At 37.4% G+C, this 21,925-nt stretch overlaps 1 protein-coding gene across 4 annotated transcripts in view; it reads left to right on the top strand.

Annotated features, from left to right (window-relative positions):
• The window catches only part of PLCB1 (phospholipase C beta 1), a 367,244-nt gene that overhangs the window by 245,517 nt on the left and 99,802 nt on the right, over positions 1-21,925 (top strand). For all 4 annotated transcript variants that reach the window (XM_065738851.1, XM_065738058.1, XM_065740515.1 and 1 more), the window contains exons 10-12: positions 4,259-4,405; positions 12,793-12,950; positions 16,623-16,705. In XM_065738851.1, the coding sequence (XP_065594923.1) occupies positions 4,259-4,405; positions 12,793-12,950; positions 16,623-16,705 (388 nt within the window). The remainder of the gene's footprint in view (positions 1-4,258; positions 4,406-12,792; positions 12,951-16,622; positions 16,706-21,925) is intronic.

Here is a 21,925-nt window from a genome sequence, read left to right as displayed (position 1 = left end):
CCACAAGGTGAAACAGTTTTATCCATGGCAGTATTTGGTGAGTTATCCCCTTATTTTCTTCCCGCTTCATTGTCCTTTTGAGAAGGGGAGTGAGGGAGAGGCCTGGTGGGCAGCTGGCAGCCATCCAAGACAAATGAATCTGGCATTAAGCATGTGGTGATGAAGGAAAACGTTGTGATGTGTACGGCACTGGGGTTATATACATGACAAATAGATGGATGTTTGCGTGCAGGTTTTTTTTTTTTCCTTAGAACAATAATATATTTAGCAGAAGGAGATCCAGTGGCACTGGGAGAAAAAGTGTTGAATGTATAAATAAGCCAGACACCACAGGAGAAAGGAATAACTTCTAAGTTTGCGCTTTCTGAATGTTTTAATGAAGCATTACTGAATGACCCTACAGCTAAACTATTTAATCAGATAAATTACATAATTAGGGAATTATAGAATGTCTTGATTTGAAAGGAACCTTAAAGCCCATCCGATTTCAGCTGTCTCATCTAACTTGGCCTTTAACACCTCCAGTGATGGGACTCACAACCATGCTGGGCAACCAAAGCCAGCAACTAAATTCTGAATAAAGAATTTCCTCCTAACATCTAACCTAAATCTCTCTTTTTAGTTTAAAGCCATTCCCCCTTTTCCTGTCACTATCTACCTGTGTAAAAAGTTAGTCCTTCTCTTGCATATGACCTTCCTTTAGAAATTGGAAGGCTGCAATGAAGTCTCCCTGGAGCCTTTTCCTCTTCATAGGAGAGGTGCTTCACCCCTCTTATCATCTCTGTGGTCTTCCTCTGAACCCTCTTCAAAAGATCCACATCTTTCTGGAGTTGGGGGGCCCCAGACCTGGACACCATACTTCAGGTGGGGCCTTGGAAGGAGTGAGGGGGACAATCCCTTCCTTCTCCCCACAGGCCACCCCTCTGTTGATGCAGCCCAGGATACTGTTGGCCTTCCAGGCTGCAGCCGGCACACACTGCTCACTCATGTAACTTTTCATCAACCAAGACTTCCAAATCCTTCTCTGCAGGGCTATTCTCAAAGATATCTTCTCCCTGTCTATACTTGTATCTGGGATTGCCCCAACCCAACTGCAGCACCTTGCACTTGGTCTTGTTGAACATCATTAAGGACTCAGGGGGCCTACTTCCCCGAACTGTCCAGGTTCCTTGGGATGGCATCCTTTCCTTTTGTCATAGCAACTGCTCCTCTCAGTTCAGTGTCGTCAGCAAACTTGAGGGTGCACTCAATTCCACTGTCTACTGAAATTGACAGTGGCTCATCAGCAAACACTAGTGATCTGCCCCTGTTCTAGTAGGTGGCAGCCGACCAAATTTTAAAAGGCAGCATTGAATGAAAAAAGCAAGCCATCTAACTCCACTATTTTAAATATATAGAGCACACCAAATATTTTAAAGTTGCTTTGAAGGCCTAGAGTTTAGATGATTGTAAGGCAATATTTATGTGAGGTGAAAAAAAGAAAAGTAGAGAAATGAGTCTGTCTTTTCCCTGCATCTTTTCCTATTGTGTGTCTTTACTTACTTTTTATATTTAATCATACCACAAAATCTTTTTAATATATATCTGTAGATAAGAGGTGACAGGTGTAATTGGAAGAAATGATCACAAATTATTTTTTCTTGGTAATGTCTGAGGTAAATTTGTAATATGCTTACAAAAACAAAGAACAAATCATACCAATAAATTGAGGCTATTTCATTTCAGATGACTTTCCACTGAGGATCATCCTCACTGCAGTTGGCCTCAGAATATCACAAACAATCTACTCTTTAATATCCAGGATACAAAGTCTCTTTGACATCTGCCATCTCTGTTTCACAGTCAAACTCTCACTGGTGCAATATCGGCTTTGATTGAACTTGCAAATTGGTTCACTTTATGAAATACATACTGCTTAATTACGATGTGGAAAATAACATTCTACCACCATAAGCTCAGATAACTGTGCAGCTCAAAAAATATGTAATTATACTTGTGAACGATATTTGCTGTGTTTTATGTTAATACCAGCGGGAATTGGGGCCCTCAGCATTGCTTCTTTTTATTCCAGGGGCACCCAAACAGGCTTGAAGAGATTTTGCAGTCCTCACTTAATCTACAAGTTTACCTTGCTATATTGTCCAGTAACTTACCTTTAGCTTCAGTTCTCAATTTGTAAAACAGGGGCTTCAAGAACACAAGTTATTCAGGTGTACCGTTGAGTATTAAAAACAGATCACTTTGAGATGCTTGAATGCCATCTATGGGAGCTAACATAAGGTTCTGTAAATGAAATATATATGAAAAGAAGCTTTTCTTTCTTGACAGTCTGTGATTATGATGCCCCTGGGTTGGGATTTTTTTGGGTTTTTTTTGAATAATATGTATAAAAACCACTGCATTTCATTTTAGCCTTTAGAAGGAATGACAGAGCAGCTTTAAGCATCCTGCTTTGACAGAAAGGAGTATGTTCAAAACAACGTAGAGGTACTGAAGATGATCCGCACTGAGCTGTTTAAAACACCATAAGTTGCAAATCACTGTAATGCAGCAGCTATCCCATTTAGATTTCACCCATTGTTTCCTGTAGGATGTTGCTTGCCTTGCTTGGTGTGAAAATACACTACACAATATTTAAATCCCTGTGAACTTGGTGCAGTGTTTGTGTTAAATGGATTTTAATTCAGGCTGACTCTGTGATGGCAGTTGATTCTGTTTACATTCATAATGTCTCTCTGGTAGACTCATGCAGCAGATTGGTTCTTTGTACCATGTATCTTTGTACCATTAAAAACCTCAGTTGTGGATTTTTTTTTTTCTGATTTTCTCCATCATATATTTTTTCTTGTAAAAATTAATGTATATAGACCTCTGCCTGTGGGTGATTAATTAGTCTATAACAAAGCAGCTGTGGAACCTGGCAAGACTGCACTCAGATTAGTCTTAAAATAGTGGGTAGACTTGACTTTTTCTTTCCAACTGTCTTACAATTGTTGTCGTAAAAATGAATGGTAATTGCATTGCTCTGTATTATCACTACATTTCTTGCCACATGAATAGGTTCATTTAATGCTATCATCTTGGGTTGTTATGAAAATGAACTTAATTTGAACTTAAGACCGATGCGTATTTTCCTCTCTGATCAAGAGCCAAATCCTTGGGTACAAGTACAGATGCTAAGTAAAATCTGTACATACTATATTTGCATCATGTGATTACAAGCCTTACAAAAAAGACTCCAGATTACCCATTGCTTTTCATATGTTAAAAAAAAAAAGTTTGTAAGTTTATCTGTTCTGCAAATAAAAGAGAGTTGACACTGATGGAGTGTGTCTAGTATGAGTGTCTCTCATAACTGTGCTAGGAGTAGAACTGAGGTGTTCTATTTTCAATGCCAAAATCAATTGACTAAAGATTATTTGAGTAGAGATACTGTGCTATTCTATATTGGGGTAGAGGCAAGAAGTAAGAAATTGTCACTGTTGGAAGTTACCAGTCATGTAGCTGCCTCAGGATTCTCCAAAGGTACAGAAGTTCCGTTTTACTATATGAAGTAACTGAATTAGCTAAAAATTAAGTAAATCTGCTTATAAAACCCAAAGAAAACTACAAAAATATCAGGTAAATATCTCCAATTCGTTTAGTTTAATTTTAGTAATTAATTATAGGCTACTGGATTTTTATTTTTATTTTTTTCTGAATGTACAAATCAGCACTAACCCTGCAGTAGTAGATTTAAGGAACAAAGATTAGTTCCCACTTCAGAAGTAGTTCATTTTCTAAGTAGTTAGTTTGCTTTGCAGTTTAGTTGCCTTCGTATAACACACTGAGTCATATTCAAGTGATTGAAGTTAACCTGTTTCTTTAAGAGGTTCTGTTTGCTTATTTCTTGGTTTCTTCCATCAAAGATGCTTTATTTGGTTCCCCAAATACCTTTTTCCCTTATACACTCTAAGTTATTCTCTCTATTCACGTAGCAATATGTAACTCTTAATTTCCCTGTGCTTCCCTGTGATTGTCTGTAGACACTAATTATGAAAGGATCTTCCTTTCGTACAGGTAAAGAGATGTGTATTGTATATAACATATATGGATGAAAAATACTTGACTCTAAAAATATATATTTAAATTAATTACTAGATAAAGACCAGTGTGTTATATACATCATGGTATAAGTGTATTTTGGCCATAGTGTCTGTGTGTCATAAAATCTGTACTCGGAAGTAATGGGTGATTTGCCTTTATTTGTTTCTCTCAGGGCAGATATCAGTGGATGGATTTATGCGATATCTGAGTGGAGAAGAAAATGGTGTTGTTCCACCTGAGAAACTGGATCTAAATGAAGATATGTCTCAACCACTGTCACACTATTTCATCAATTCCTCACACAACACCTACCTCACAGGTACATTGTTTGAGAGATCTGATTTCTTCTCTTAGAAGAATTTGTAGTATATTTGTCTTTTGTAGTATATTTGTCTACCATAAAATGTACTAAAAGCAGCAGCAGTGCTTAGTCTTCAAGGAAGCAAGGGTTGCACTATTTTTTCTAGCTGCTCCAACTCATCCATCAAATATATCTTCATTAACAGGTGAGTAGCAATTGTGTTGTTTAGATGATGTCTGATGAAGCTTAATGAAGTTCCTGGAAAGTTTCCATCTGCTTAGGTAGGGTTCTGAGAACAGGTTTTTATTTAAGGAGAAGCAGTGTGTGCTTTCTGTGGCAACCAAGGATAGCTGAACAGGTATGCAAAATCAATGGGAAGCATCTCTGTGGCTAATAAATTTGACCCTAAACATTAAATCTCACAATCTTATGAGTTCAATAAAATTTGTTTTGATTCTTTGATTAGAGATGTCCGACTATGGCATCTAGCTTTCTCACAGCCCATTCATATCAGTAAGAAATGGAAATATGGTCTTTGATTACATATCTAATGTCTGAGCTGATATTCTTAGGTGCTATCTTTTTTTTTTTTTTTTTGAGAAGAATTGAGCACCCAGAATGTCCTGTTAGCATTAGTTGATGAGTCTGAACTGAATTAATTGTACACCACATTCAGCAGTTGTCTAAGATTCCTTAAAAAAGTTGTTTTTGACAAGCATATGTGTACAGGGATTTGATTTTGCTTTGTCTTGTCATGTTAACTAATGTCTCAGCATCAAGTGAAAAAAAGAAGTAACGCTACAAAGCGTGTTAAAAACATGGCTCATTTATAATGTTGGTTTTTTAATGTTACTAGAGTAACAGTCTTGCCTTTACTGACTAAGTTCTACAGGATACCAGTATGAAGTAACATAAACAAAACTGTGTTCAGTTTAACAGGCCATGGGATAGTCACTTTCATCTAGGTAGTGTTTGTTGCAGTACTTTCTGCATCACCTTGTAGTGCTTTTGTATGAATGAGCTCTCATTGTTTCCATTAGTCACCTATGTTTTAGGGGTTTATATCTTGACTGTGAAGTGTGTTTTATGATAAAACTTAGGCGTATAAATATTGGGCTTGACAGCTTTTCTGTTTGTCCAAATTAAAAGAAATGAAAATCAGCGCAGCCACTTTTAAATTATGATTCCAATGTGCAAAAATGTTTGCTCTTAGGGAAACTGCAGACATTTCTAAAATAAGAGTGATTTTTAATTGTGATACTTTGCAGGCCTTCTATGTCCAGTAGGACATTGTTGTATCAGAGAGGATTAGGACCCACTTAGGCCAAATGCTGCAGTGGGCGGCCAGCAGGGTGAGGGAGGTGATTGTCACCTTCAACTCTGCTCTTCCATGGCTCTAACTGCAGTACTGCATCCAGGCCTGGGGCCCCCAGCACAAGAAAGGTATAGAGGAGGACCACAAAGATGATCACAGAGCTGGAGTACCTCTCTTAAAAAGACAAGCAGAGGGAGCTGGACTTGTTCAAATCTGGGAAAAGCTCCAGGGGGACCTCATTGCAGCATTCCAGAACCTAAAAGGAGCTTATAAACAAGAGGGAAATTGACTTTTTGCATGAGTAAAAAGGAGGGACAAGGGGGAACGGTTTTAAATTAAAAGAGAGGAATTTTAGTTTATGTATTAGGAGGAATTTTTTTACTCAGAGGGTAATGGGGCAATAGTATGGATTGCCCAGAGAAGCTGTGAGTGCCCCATCCCTGGAGGCACTCGAGGCCAAGTTAGGTGGGCCCTGGACAGCCTGAGCTGGTGGGTGGCAGCACTGCCCATGGCAGGACGTTGGAACTGAATGGGCTTTGAGGTCCCTTTGACCTAAGCCATTCTATGATTCCTATACAGATTTTCTGGAAGAAAACTGTAAAGCTGTACACATGTGTAAGGCACATGTCTGCAGACCACTTAAACATCGGTCCAAAGAGATAAAATAGTGCCCTTCTTACTATCAGTTTTGAATATGTAGCCAGTACCATACTGCAGAGTAGTCATGTTCTAAAGGACTGTAGGTGCAGAAGCCAAAGAACAAAGAATTAAGGATGGAAATTCATTATTAGTCCAATCCATTCTAAATTTTTAATTACAATGTGGACAACCTAACATACTTTGTTCTATTTTAGCAGAAAGAATATTCACCCTAGAACCATAAAATTCTATGAATTAGAACCCTGAAACTGTCCAAATTCAATTTGATTTTTATGTGAAAGTCTTCAAGTTGTCTCAAAATTGCATCTGCAGATTACTTCACCTGCATGTCCAATGAAATACAGAAACTCCTTTTGGAAATATGATCCTCAGGCTTATTAGCATAGAATTTCTGACTTAGTAAACTGTGGGGAGTAAATCAGAATAAACCCAGGGTATAGAGCAAACTTAGTTTGAATCTCCTTCAAATTCCAGTTAAGAGTGTCTATTTTCACATTTAGAAGCACAAAACAAATGCCCTCTCCTTTTAGTGGGTTCATTATGTCCAGTAAGTGTGTGGCAGCTGGCTGAGAGTGAGATTTATGATGTGATTTTTATCCACATATTACAAAAACTGACAGACTTAGATTTTGCACTGAGGCCAGACCAGATACAACGATCACATTACCATTTTCAGTCTTCCAAAAAGGACTCAATTCAGCTGAAGTCTGTGAAATTAATGATCACAAACTAGTCTTTTTCCAAATAAGATTTCAAAGGACCAGATGAAGTGTTTATGGCTTTGGAAGCAAAGTTCCAGTAACACCTCCGCCCTTGCTGGAGCTGTGAAATAGCAACTAGTCATGTGATAATTATTAGAAAAATAAGAAAACCATTCCATCCAGCCTTACTTTGTTATTACTGTGCTTAATGCTCTACCAAGGATTTTCCCTTTGTTGGTTTTTTGAAACCAGAAAAAGAATACACAAAGAAACAATATTATAACATAAAAAGAAACATGTGCACACTCTGAATTTATTTTTAATTACCAAGATCATTTTCCTAGCCTTTAGTAGAAACCCTTGGCAGTACATCAAGTCCTGATTATTTATTTAGAAGTGTTAGTGCTTTCTTTTTCTTATGGAAATGTAATTTTTAAGGTAAAAACTCATCGATAAAGAAGTGATTTAAAATGAACCTAGGCTAGATTAAAGGAATATATTTTGGAAACTGTTTTTTCCTGTCTCTCACTGGTGTCATACTTACTTTTCTATTTACTCCTTTGAACCCTTAAAGTGCAACCATACTTCCTTTTCTGTTTTCTTACCAACTTTGCCTCAGGTTACTGCTGTTGTCATAGTGGGGAGTGACTTTGCAACATTTCTCTCAGCAATCCCCAAAGTCAAAAAGAAATGATGATTATATAACATTGCTAATGTTGCACACTTTGGCTATGCAACTTGCTGTATATGTGACAGGCTAAATATCAAAATCACAAACCTATATGTTTTGTCTTTGAAGAAAAAGAATAGCAGCAGTAGGTTGCAGAGCTATCACTTCAGAGCATGTAGCCAGCGTGGGACTATCCCACTCACCCTCAGCATCTGCTTCCCTGCTTACAGTCCAGTACATTCAGATGTTTCTATAAAAGGTCTCATGAGAAACGTTCTCTTCTCCTTTATTGATTCTGTGGTCTCTCCTATAGCATCCTCCAGCTTTTCTGTTCTTAGTGATTCCTAAGTCAAAATGGTGCCTATTATCTGCAGTCAACCCTTCCCTGAAGCCTTCTTCATTTTCAGAGTCTCCAAAGCAGTTTCCAAGATGATGGCAGCATATGGAAAGGAAAGAATGATGGGCAGTGCTCAGTCTGAGCATGAGCTTGTTCTAAGAGCAAGAGCAGTTTTTGACTGCCTGCCCCTCAAGCTGTGCTGAGCTCAGGTGATCAGCTCTGAAGACCAAGGGCTCTGGTGTCTGCCAGCCTCAGCAAATCCTTCCTGTGAACAAGAAGGTAGTAGAACTTAAGGGGTTATTTCGTTATTCCCTTCCAGAATGTCATGAAAGCTTGTGCAACACTTAGGAAAAGGGCTGAGTTTTAGAGGTGAAGTTGATTTGAACATGACGACTTTGCCTCAAAGGAAGGAAGCTGCAGACCACTGCTTGCTGTGGCCTATTCTGTGGTAGCAGCTTCCACAGATACGGTGTCTACTTCAGCCATTCAATTGACTTTAGCAACTAAAAAAGAAATCTGTGGAAAGTAAGCTGTTGTTCCCTCTCACAGGAAAGATGATGTTTGTGGAAGGTCTTAGGAATTTTCAGAGGCCCCAGTTTGGTGCCCTGCTCTGAAAATAAATTCCTAAACACTTGTACAAAGGGCTTCACCTCTCCTGGGAAGTAGGGTGGGCTGCAAAGGAGTCCAGGTCAGGAGGGATAGACCCTGGTGATCCCTTCCTAGTTCAAAGATGGGGCAGGAAAAGCTACTTAAGTATTGAATAATTAGACATTATCATAATGAAGATTGGTTTAATACCTTAAATGAACAAACTGATGCTTTTGCATATGATATGTCACCATCTGGAGTCAGATTAGCTAGGACTGAGATTAAATGAACTGTCAGTGTACAGATTACAACTTTCAGCAAACACTGCAGATGTTGGGCAGCTTCCATTTGTTGGTGATTCCTATCTGTGTGAGAATCTCTTGCATCTTCCTCTGCGGCAATTGGCTTTTGGGTGTCCTGCTATGTAAAATTTTTATGTTTGTTCCTGCTTTGACAACTGAATGCTCATACTTGTGCTGTTAAATCTCGGTTTACCTCTTATTGACCTTTGTCATATGTGTCTTCCTTTACCATTTTCACCCATGCCAATTTGAACCCTCATTCTGAAGCCATATTCCAAGTGAGAAGGTTTCTAGCTTTTATATTAAGTATTTATATAAGCCGTGGAAAAAGACAACAACAAAAATGAATAGATTGTATCCTTAAGGCAGAACTAATTATTACAGTCCAGATCAGCAGTTAGCACCAAAATTTATAGAGGATGTTTGTTTCCAGTAGCAACAGAGGTCAACTTAAAGCGTAAAAAAAACAAAAATAATTGTTTGATGAGATCTGACATCGGATTCTCAAGAAGAAAAATCAAGATCATTAAAGTGTTTTGTCACCTGTCAGTGGTATTTCATTCACTACTATTGCTCTGTGAGTTTTCAAGATCTCCTGTGCCTTCTATCGTTTCTTTTTTGTCTCTTTTTGTGTGTGTGTGTGTGTGTGTGTGTGTGTGTGTGTGTGTGTGTTTTAAGGCCAACCAGTGGCAGGATATTGAATTAAGAGAGCTGTTGCTTTTCCCTTCTTTAAGGAGATAAAATTGTTGAGAAGAGCAGAGGAAAGTCTCCTTTAGTAGGACCCTGTGTGTCTCATGCCTTCATTGCAGTTGGAGAGACTCAGCTGGGCATGCAGGAGGGTTGCAAGGATTCAGGGTCTAGTATGTCCCACTGCTGGGGCCCTATGCACCCCGTGCCAGTTCGGTCATGTAGCCTGGCTACAGCAGTGCAGCTGCCCATGCCCTACTGACAGCTAAGCACAAATGCAGACTCAGAGGCTAACTAGCCCCAGCCCTCCTGGTGTATGCAAGAGTTACCTCTTCCACTTAGCTGAATTGGTACTGACAGCATGTGTATTCCTACTGCTGGCTGGACCAATCCAGTCACATGTCCTTCCTTGGTCCACTGTAAAGCATGAAAATTAACAGCTGTAGGGAAAGAGTATTGTTTAGACTAACAGTAGTAGAATTGGTATGCATGGGATCTAATTCAACAGTTCTGCGCACGGTGAAATAGCTGAAAAGGAGAATAAATTCAGATAAATGTACTGTGTCTGGAAAACCTGAAAAACAGCATGTTCTGTTACTGCTAGAGTCAAAAGCCAGACTCTCAGTAGCACAGGGGTCTGAGTTTGCGTGTTGCAAGTTACATATGATCAAGAGCAGGGATTGTTTTTCCAGGACTTCCCTGAAGAGATGAGGTCTAGCATCACATTTATTTAGGGCAAAGGGAGTATGCAGCTGCTTTTTCATGCTGGGAGAAAATGGTGTGGTAGGTGTGTAAGGTGCCCAACAAAGATGCATTTGCAAAGAAACAACTCACTTCAAGCTATAGAAGGGTGGAACTAGTGTGTATGGGAAAACATTAGTCGTATTCTTGGCTTGCACACATGTGCACAGGTTTGTTAGCTTTAGTGTCTTTTTCTGTGTCGGATATGATTTGACTCCATGTTATCAGAAAAGCTGTTTTTTGTCAAAATCTGTTTCTACTTGAGAAATGAGGTGGTAAAAATATTGTGGCACTATTGTAGATACTATATGCATTGTGGAGGGGGGTACATAATGTTTTTAATTTCCAGTATTACAAATTTGGTCTGTACTCAGGATATTAAAGGTATCAATCCGCAGCTGTTCCCCTTAAGGTCTGTGTTAGCAAATTTTGAATAGATGCAAATTACAGGACAGAAGTTAATAAATAATATAGGTTAAAAAAAATGAGCAAGCATCTCTAATAACCTAAATTTAGAAAAATAAGCTACTGAGATTATTGAAACCCTTGCTATAATTTTGTGCTCAGACTGAGTGTCTTTCTTAAGATTGAATTTTTGGAGGTTAAACAACCCTTTACCCTTAGCAGGAATCTTTCCAAAAGGGCTGAGCCTTATTAATGTGGTAGTGTGGAAAAGTGTTAGATGGCAAATGATGCATGTCATGATTTACTTAAGCACTTTTGAAGGTTATGGATCTTGTAGTCCAAAATGCTTAGCAAGAATGACCAGTCATCTCTCAGCAGATAGAGTAGCTTGTTAATCATAAAATAATTTGTTAATCAAAATTCAAATCAAAATGCTTTGAGAGGCAAAGGAAGAGAACATGAAAAAAAAATTCTAAGTGAATGCTCTTCTTCAGGCAGCAGAGCTCAGAGGACACATGTAATGTCAGTTGCTTAGATATGAATACATATAAATGTGTGCTGTTGTACCCTGATCTGTGCTCCTGCTTGTTTGTAACGTGTAAAGACAAAGAGCCACTGATTACCCCAGATACTGGGATAGCACCAGGCAGTACTGTGTGAGCAAAGATGACCTGCCATAATCAAAGGGATAACACACAAAAGAAGTGAAGAAAAAAAGGGACACAGCATCACTTTGCTGGCTCCATTTAGATTTTCAGAGCCTTCCAGCACTAGCTGAATTATGTTATTAACATGTATTTCCTGTTGGTTCCAGCAGATGCTGAGAGATCTTATGGATTTCAATGGGAGTAATGTTAATACATTTTGAGTATTTATGATCCAGTTCAATCAGATATACACAGTAAACAGGAATTTTCCAATAAGAAGAGATTTTCTGTTACTGTTTATGGTGGAACATAAAAACACGGAGAAAAGAGACAATGCTATTTGGCGAAACAAACTGAAACATACAGTTTCCAGAAAAAAAACCTAAACATAGAGCCAAAGAGACAGTAAAACAAAGATCAGTCTGTACTGTATTACATGCCTGCCTGGATAAAATATTTTGTGTCACTCTCATTAGTGAAGAATCTTTAGCATAAATGAACTCACTGCCCGCTTAGAATGCAAGTGAATTCCCTCCAAAGAGTCCATGAAAACCTTGACACATCTGCTAGAAAGCTGGAATCTGCATCTATTTTCTTAACTTAGAAAGTAAGCACTAGCCCAGTCTTCCATTACCTTTCTGTCTGTGCCTGAAGAAATTTGTATCCATCCAAGTGGAACCCAGCCTGTTGAAATGGGAGAGCACTGTGGCTGTATATCTTTCCCTGAACACAATGGCTGGATTTTTTTTGTTTAATATTAAATACTTCCTGAGTTTGGGAAGAACTAAGTTTTCCTTGTTTACTTTTAGACTTATATTAGGTCACTGTTGGAAATTGGTTGTCTAATTAAACTTTTTCCTACGTACACCAAGACACTTTGCTGACCAACTCAATGCAGCCATTAGCATGTTAAAATATAGATTTGAGACCTAGTAATGGTACCATTAGTGACTGTGCAGGAGGTAGATTTTATCTTGCAGCAAACATATTATTTGAAAACTCTTGCTGCCTCTGAGTTTCACGTTTGTTACAGGGTAACAAAGTCTTTAGAACAGAGCCAAGTTATTTTTTTACATGTCAGTTCTGTCTAACAGGATTTTATGAATTGGCTTCAATAAAGTTATTTCTCCTCACTCACAATGGTTTTACTTATGGCAGAATGCAAACCATGGTATTGATTCTGCCTAAGTCATTTCCGTTAAGTCATTATGCATTTTGTATGCCTTTGAGTGTTATTCCTGTCAGCTGAGGGTAAAAGATGCTGTTAACTCTAATAATCATTAGATTATTCGTATTTATTCCTGAGGCCTACAATGACTCCCTTTTTTCATGTCCTTGTTGTGTTGTCTCAGCTGGACAGCTGGCCGGGAACTCATCGGTGGAGATGTATCGGCAAGTGCTTCTGTCAGGCTGCCGCTGTGTGGAGCTGGACTGCTGGAAAGGACGGACAGCTGAGGAAGAGCCGGTCATTACGCACGGGTTCACTATGACAACTGAAATATCCTTCAAGGTACTACAGTACGGCGTGCTGGGGGGGCTGGCTTCAGATAGGGCAGCTTATTTCACGTGAAACGCGTGACAAGTTGGTTGCTGGAATATCGCCGCCAAGGTAGAAGGGAGGAAAAATTTAAGTAAGGTGTTTTAAGAGGAGATTTCAGAGCGTATGGGGAATCACTGGAAGATCTGAACCTTGCAGAGGAAGAGATTCTTGGTGGTTACCCGCATCCCCAGTACTGGGGTTCAGTTCTGAAGCACCAGAGGAGAAAAATTAGCAATTTCAGAGAATGTGAGGAGATAATAATGCTGTTCAAACCTTAGGTTCATCATCTGTATTTCTTAATTTCATCTTCCCTTTTCTGTAATAAAAGGTAGAAGCACTACCCTAGCAATAACATTAAATTGTTACCTTGTTGCTATTGTCAGAGATGATTTTGATCTGAAGTGTTAGAGGAATGGGATAGAGGTATTTTGCTACAGTATTAATATTGTTTGACAGCACAGGTTGTAATGATACCTCAAGATATCATTCTTGAAGAGCAAAGAAATAATTCTTGTTCATCTGAGACACTAACTCGCTATGGAAATATATTTCTAGACTTACCTGTGTGCAAGATGACGTGGAAAAATATCCATTTCTGAACTTGATTGTATTGAAGGTGATAGATGTGGTTTTCCTACAAGTTAAAAATTTGAAGTATGTCTCCCACATCTGAAGCATGATCTGCTGATTTGTTTTTTCTTTGTCTCATATGCCTTCCTTGAGGAAAAAATATAACAGTACTACCACACAGACAAAACACCAAATTTCACTCAGCAACAGAATATTCCTTACTTTTTGTCAATTTATTTTCTCTAACTCTCCACCAATTGAATTAAGCACAGGAAAATGTAAAACACAACCTTCTTGCACTTTCAGTATTAACTTTCTCACGTAACTGATGAAAACCATTTATGTTTATATGCATAGAGCTTGATTGCTGAAAGTCCTTTAATTAGGGTAGGTAGCTCTCAACCTCTTTGGCCATGAGTAATCATCCTGGTAGCAACCATCCTGGTAGTTTAGAAGTTCAACTCTAAGCATTGTTTTTGCAGGAGAGGTGTGGAATATGTTTTAAACTGCATCAAGTATATTTTGTCTGTCAGTTCAGGGCAAATATTTTTTTTTTTCCACACAGAAATTGTAAAAGTGTATTGACTGCTGTTTTTCTTTTCAACGCTCCAAGTATGCTGTTTGAATTAAGAGGAGCAAAATGATAGTGAAATAATGTGTCAGAAGCGCACGGATCAATTCAGAGTGATTACTGGGTCTTGAATACTGAATCATTTGTCAGTTCATGCTTCTGGTGTGACCGCAGCACACAGTGTTCAGTCTGTCAGTTTTCACTCCCTCAGATAAACTTTCTAAAGTGTGGAGAAAGTAGCAATATATATTCCAATATATAGCAATATATATTCCAATATATAGCAATATATTCCTATATGTTTCTGGAGTTTTTGTTTTGGGGTTTTAATGGATTTTTTTTCTGTTTGTGAGCTTTTTGCCTTGCTTTATGACATTTAGAAGGTTTTTCTCAGCGGCAGACTGCAAGCTGCTGCAAGGATGTGATCTTATAGGGAATCAGTATTTTTCATGCCATAACCAGGAATCTGTGTACTTGTAAATACCTTGGAGGCCTGTTTCAGGTGAGTCATTCTACAGCAGAAGTAAAATGTGGCACTTATCCTGTGGTTCTTTTCTGACTATGGAGAATTAACATTTACATTTGAAGGCACTGTGGGACTGAATCACCATTATGCCTGTTTCTCCACAGAACCAGTATCTGAGGTTTTTGTCCTCATTTCATCAATGTCATCCTGGTTTTTACTCTTTTAGGCTATTCTTCTCCATACATGCTGAATGTTATCCCTTTTTGCAGCTGAAAAAGCTGAGAATGCAGTTGAAAATGTCTTCATGGATTTATTCACAGCTAAAGCTGTATGTAAGAGCATGAAAGGCCTCAAGACTGCTCTCAGCAGTGCTTTCATACCCTGTCTCGAGTCCTCTTAAGCCCTGGGTCATGCTCTGTAAGCAAAGGGGGTAGGATGCCAGTGGATGGAGACCAAGCCAATAGCAGTGGTGTGAGTAGAAAGCATTTAGGCGAGAAGACTTAATATTTGTGATCCTATTCTCAGCCTTGCTGTTCCCTTGCAATGGCAAAACAGGCAGAGATCCTCTTGAGAATCCCACTTTATAACCAATATAAGGTGGCATCAGCACTCATGATTTGCTGGTGCTGGAAAGAAAGTGTGCAGCAGGAATCTCTCCATTGTGTGCTTGCCCATGGGAGAATCACTACTGTGAAACTGCAGCTTCCTACCTGCATTCGTGCAGCCTTCTGCACCATTTACTGTTCTCCCAATAAATACTTTGCCTTTCTTCTTTTTTTTTAAGACTTAGTTGAAGCATGTCAATGGTTAGTGATATGTGAGGCATTCGCATATTGGATCATTGCAGTTTATTAAATGGAGTCATTCATCACCCTTTAGGTTGTGCTGAAAAAGCTACTTTCTCATCTTATAAGGGAAAGCCATGATAGTTCATGCCTGAGCCGTGTATTTTTCTGCTTTTGTAAAGACTGTAAATTGTGGATGTACCGTAGCTTAGATCAGCAGATCTTGAGATGGCATATGCATTACTTTCAGCCCACAGTCAGAAGGGTTTGTACCACAAAGTCTGCCTTCATGTTAAGAAGTACATTTCTTATTTTTACACTTTTTAATCTAGCTTTTTCAAGTACAGAAAGTGAATAAAAGGAACCCCCATGGAGTGCTTGTTTATGATTAATAAATCTTATAGTTTTAAGAAGTCATTATTATGATTTGGGATGGAACAAGCTTATGAGGTCTCTTAAGTTGCAGAAGTTGACAGCAAGAACAGTGAAATCTTCTGTACTCACTAAGCTCTCATGAAAAAAGATCAATATTCCAATTGGAAATTGTAAACCATTTTTAACACTGAGCACATCGTTGTATCACGTACCTCACTAAAATTAGTGTCACCAAATGATTAAGCTACTGTATTTACAGTTGCCATTTTCTATCAAAGTTTTTGAGCCCTATTTGATTAGTGCTATGCTATTGTAATTGAATAACTTTCTCCTTCCTTTTGATTCTTTTCTTTGGAGGGGTTATTCTCTTAAAAAAAAAAAAAAAAAAAAAAAAAAAAAAAAAAAACAGAAAACTAAAATTTGTGAGTCAGTCACTAAGGACTTTACAGGTATCTGCTTGTGTAGATTATATGAGTACGATGTAAGATATCTCTGTAGAAGATACGAGTTTGTTAGAGTGTGTTTATTATTGTGCAGAAAAAATCATGAAAAGTATAGCTTCAGGCATGGAACAACACTGTGTAAAGACTTTACATTTGAACTTCTGGTTTAGGCAGATGTAGGTCATTTCTGGAGAAACATGATGCAGGATGCTCATCAAACATTTTTGAGATTTGATTTCAGTTCAGGCTGAAAGAGGTGGTTGATACAAAAAGCTCATGCATATCTTTCAAGGATGTTCAGGATAGATCTGAGTATGATTTCCGGTAGTTTGGATACAATTTCTGTGGGGTCCTACCTGTTTTTAAATGCGAAAATACTGTTTCTTTAGAGACGTGAGTTTGTAACTAACTGTGTATATTTTGATTCTTTAGGAAGTAATAGAAGCTATTGCTGAGTGTGCATTTAAGACATCGCCCTTTCCAATCCTCCTTTCCTTTGAAAATCATGTGGATTCGTAAGTAATTACCATGTTTCCCTGTATGGTGTTATATTTTTATAACTAAACACAGGATTACAAATGAAGTTATGGCAGGTTTAGTATCTGACATGAACAGCTCTTATCCAAACTAAAACCTTGCATCAGCTTGAATACATAAAATTATCAGAATGAACTGGGTGTGTTCTTAAAAACCTTTTTGAATCAGAATCTTTAGATTCTTTAGATAGACAGAGAAAGCTTAAGTAATTATGAGACAAATTTTGTTAGTTTTATAGTCTCAGTATGTCCTACTGAAATTGTGCTACTTCATAAAAAAAAAAAAAACAACATTTCACTTGCCTTGTGACCCTCTTCTGCACTACAAACATATTCTATGCACAGTAGTCTGTTTTTCATGTTAGAAGTAAAAGCCAGAACTATCCTTTACCAGAACTAGTTATTTTCCAGAACTAGGCCTGGGCTAGGTAGGATTGTGTAATAAGTGGCATGTAAGGCTAGGAACTAATCACTTTCTGGGGAAAAAAAAATCCATTTGCCTAAGCTGTTTTCTCTTTTGTTTAATTGCAAATGATGCACATTTTACTGCATAAGAAAAAAAGCAAATAATAAAAAATAAATAAAAAAAAAGCAAAAAAGAAGTGAGAACACTTTTAACTTCATCCCAGTTGCCTATGTTATTTAGATCTGAATCTGATTTCCATTTTTATGTTTGACATGAGCTTTTGTTTGGTTTTGTGTATAGACACCACATAGTTCAAAATAAGATGACATTGGCACATAGAATGTGTCTTAACTTCAGTTGCCTTGTTCCCTTTGTTTTCTACTGTGAAAACATTTTCAATGCTTCTGGGGCCAATTTGTTTTGACAAATATTTCTTTCATTTAAAATAAAAGGTAATCTTTGGGGATGCACTGAATGATTTAATACAAATTAGAAAAGATTTTGGTCCTTTTCTCTTCAAAAAGGAAAAAGGTCAGGGTTAGCTGCTTTTCCATTATTTATGAAGAAAATTCTTGTTGTAAGAGAAGAAACTGGTGGAAACTCTGTAAGAATTTGTGTAAGAAAAGAGTGACAATACTGAGCAAAAATGGTTCAGGTTGAAAGATTTTAAATCTGTAAGCTGACAGACAGTGTCTTTACCTTTACAATGCCTTTACCATATAGTACCATACAATCCGGTTTTTACACGGGTAATTAGTGATAGGATAAGGGGGAAAGGTTTTTAACTAATGGAGGAAAGATTTAGATTACACGTCAAGGAAATTTTTCTCTGAGAGGGTGGTGAGGTGCTGTGGCAGGTGGTTGGAACTTGGTGATTCTTGATGTCCCTTACAACCCAAGCTGTTCTGCGATTCAGTGATCCTATAACCTTTCAGAATAAACGTACACTATGTTTTGCCTACAAATACATGCTTGCACCTTGCACTTCGAAAAACAGTGTGACTATGTTTAAAAAATATACTGAACTGTTAAATCCTGATTAGTTGGTTCTGTCTTTCTGCAAAAGACCACACAGATGCTGTGTTTAATTTCTTTCTCTAATCAGTCCCCACATTCTCTTCTTTTTGGGTTGATTGTGTCACTTCCAGCTCTCTTACACTCACCACTGCAGTAGGTTTTAATTCACAGTGCTTTTCACTGCACTTCTGAGTGCAACTTCCTGTCTTCAGAAAAGTTCTCAACCACCATACGTAGATCCATTTCATTTTGTATTCGTTCTTCTATTTCTATTTAAATATGTTTGGAGAAGGTACTTCTAATTTATCTTAAACAGAGCAGTTATGTTTTTCTTCCTATGAAGTCATTAAGACTTAAATCTTCCAGAGTGGTTTGTTGTGTTTACCAAAATATGATAAATAGCTGAATAAGACAAACTTCAGTCAGATGTATATTACGTACACAAATCTATAAGATGAAACTTCATCGGAGTCAGAGGTGTGGTGAGACTCCATGAGCGTGTCAAACAGGGACCAGAATTACTGCTGTATTATTCCTATCTTTAAAAACTTCTCCACAGAAACCATTGTATCTTCCTCTTCAGAAAACTCCAGTCATGAAATAATGAATTATCTCAACGTTGTTGTTTTTTTCTCTTGTATTTTTATTACATACATTTTTAGCAAAGCAAGTCTGGGAAATCAATATCAAATACTTTCTCTTTGTGAGCTTCTATTGCTGTTTATGATGTTTTGCTGCAGTAAATCATCAGACTTAGTATGAGTGAGTTCTAATTTTGCTTTGGCTGAAAATTAATTCTAGTTATTTTACTGACTGCTACAATTATCCCTTCATTTCTTCACTAGTTTCTACAGAAATCTGCAATTAGTTATTCCACTCAAAGAAACCTTCACCTAATCCCATGGAGTGCTCCATTTGTCCTTTCCTGTACTCGGAATGTTGTTTTTCTCCTAGATCTTAAAATTGAGTTTGTGAGTATTAACAAACAATGCTAAGTGCTTTTGGTGAACTGCTGTCAAAACAAATCTTAATGGCACCCATTTCTACTTCAGGGTGACCAGATTTTTTCTTCTGATTCATCACTGAACTTAAAATGCAGTTTCTCTTCCTCTGATTTCTGTTCATGAGAGTATTTTTAACACTTTTTGTTCACCTAAGAAGTAAATCGTTCGTTAGCACATAGTGTTAGTCATCTCCTTTTACTTTCTTTCTTTTTTTTTCTTTCTTTTTTTTTTTAGGATTCCTCTCAAATATATAGCATGTAGATAACTTTCATTTCTTTTACTGTAGCTCTTCTATGTAGTATATTCATTCTTGCCTATTTTTGTGCAATGAAAAGCTTAGGAAAATAAGTGAGCTATAGAATCCAGAATATTGTACATATTATGCTTACCATCATTGCTGATGAAGTCTAAATATGAATACTGAAAAAAGACCATGATAAGAAAAGACATGCTTCACTCAAAAAACAGAAAACTGACCTGAAAATTCTTAGAAGACCTCAAGAAGACCTTGATGTTTAAAACTGAGCTCACAAGAAGATAAGGTATCTGCAAATCTGAAAGCAGACAGTCTATATTTAGGAATGCACTGATGACTTAGCAAAAAGGTTAAGTGATCCTTGAGCAGTATCCATAGATTTCTTCCAAGATTAAATTTAATTACAGTTATTCGTACCACTGATTTCTTGCTGGAATTGTTTCTTTAAATATTAATGGAATTCTTATCAATTTTTCTTCCAATGCTTTAAATTATTTTAGACTCTTTTGGGAAGGATCTGTGTCTTTATTTGCCTTATGCAGAATAAGGATCTCTGCAGAAGCAATAGTAATACCATGTTAGGAGCTGTTGTGTGGTAGTACAAGAGCCTCTAGGAGTGACCTTCATAATAGGTGTTGCACCAACACAGTAAAATAAAATACAAGCAATGCAATAATGTTAATAAAAACATTTCTTCAGATGCCCTGTACTTCCATATCTCCAGGTGTCATGTTACCACTTTATCTTCCCTTGCCTTGGCACATTCTAGGGGCATATGTATTCATTCCATGTGGTAACCATCCATATCCACACAAATAAAAATCATCCAGCAGATAAAGTCAGGCAATCCATTTTCATTACGTTAAATGAAGGCTAGGAGAATTTCCAGTACCAATAGATGTGGACATTTTTTCTTCAGGAATTAGCTGACTTATTGTTTCTTAACAACACAAATGAGAAACCACATTGATGTAGAAATGTCAGTTGCTCTGTTCGTTTATTTGAAAAGAAGGTAAAATAAAAGGAAACGAATAATCCAACTTTTAAAGTACTTTAATAGTAATACTGTTGCTAATGATCTCTCTCTTGAAACAAAGTATGTATTTGTGAGGAACACGAAGAATACCACTTGTTTAAATACTGAACTTCTATATAATTCTTATCTCCTAAATTTCTCAGTTTCCTTCTTAGAAGCTTCTAAAAATAACAGTTTATGTTGTGCAGTTGACAAAGAAAAGTCATTCTGTTAGGATGAGGTTTTTATTTTTGACTGTTTAGTATTGCAAGATCTTTTTAATATTATTAAGAACCGTTACTTCTTTAACTTTTCTTTTCCTCCTTTTTCCCTCTGCAAAATGATTCCATTGGAATTTATGTGCTAAACCAAAATGTGCTGCATTGAATTTTTCTCTTGTGCAAAAATGAAAGTCCTCACTATATGCTCTATGAGGTAAACATGTAGTTAAACATGGAATATCAGAAAAATTTGTTCTAGTTGTTTAGTATGAAATTTATTAGATGAAAGTTTTGCATGCTTTTTTTCTATTTCTTATCAAGAGTTCTTTTTGGAGGTTGATGTGCCCCTTCAAAAATGCTGGTGTCACATCTCACATCTAACTTGTAGGACTTCAATTGTTTTGCTCTTGTGATTCAAGGAAATGTCCCTTGAACTTTATGGATCCTAAGAACATGGGTGTATTCAGAAAACACACTAGTGGAAGTAATGGAAATAATCCCTGTAGATCTCTTGTAGGCAGTATCTGTAGCAAATACCCAGTTTTCTTTCTTACTGGGGCAGAATGTGGTGCCTTAATTTCCTTGGTAGCTGGTAGTTAGAAATAGCTAGAGCACTGTCATTGCCTGATCTATTCCTCCCGTCACCATCTCCCTTGTGGGTTCTTAGTTTCACTGCCTTGCCTGTCTTCATCTTAATTTTCCATCCTCAGCTAAAAGTGGCTCTTAGCGTTTTTGTAGAATTGGCTGCATGTAAAAGAAATTAATGAAATACTGTAGTGATTTCAATTGTGTGCAGCACTTCTGTATTTTGCTGGAATAATTTAAAACCCACACTCAGTATGTTTTGTAAATGACTGAGCTAATGGCCAGTTCACCCTGTAACTGCTTCAAGGGACAGCCAGCATGCTGATCTTGGGAAAATTACATTTTCTGATTCAAATGCCACCCAGCCTTTATCTCAGCTCTGGTTTGGCCCTGCTGAACCCATAAAGAGCTCCATTGCCAACTGCTCAGTTGGTGGCTAATGGCAAAATAGTCACTGCACTCCTAGTTTGCAAGAGAAAAATGAACACTACTTTTTTCATATATATCCAGTTCTACTTTGTCATGAAAAATAGCTCCATGGTGACGTAACTGCTTATATCATTCATCTATCACTGCTTATATCATTCATAGTATGTGGTTCATAATTGATAGTAGATGAGGAGGTTGTATTAAATAAGATAAACCTGTTCTTTAATCAAAATTTCTCCAGAGTATCAAAAATGAAAAATTTCAAA

The sequence above is a fragment of the Cyrtonyx montezumae genome, unplaced genomic scaffold, assembly GCF_038088225.1.
Source record: "Cyrtonyx montezumae isolate F1298 unplaced genomic scaffold, pur_monq_1.0 scaffold_0, whole genome shotgun sequence".
In the NCBI taxonomy this organism is placed as follows: Eukaryota; Metazoa; Chordata; class Aves; order Galliformes; family Odontophoridae; genus Cyrtonyx; species Cyrtonyx montezumae.
This window is presented reverse-complemented; position numbering and strand designations above follow the sequence as displayed.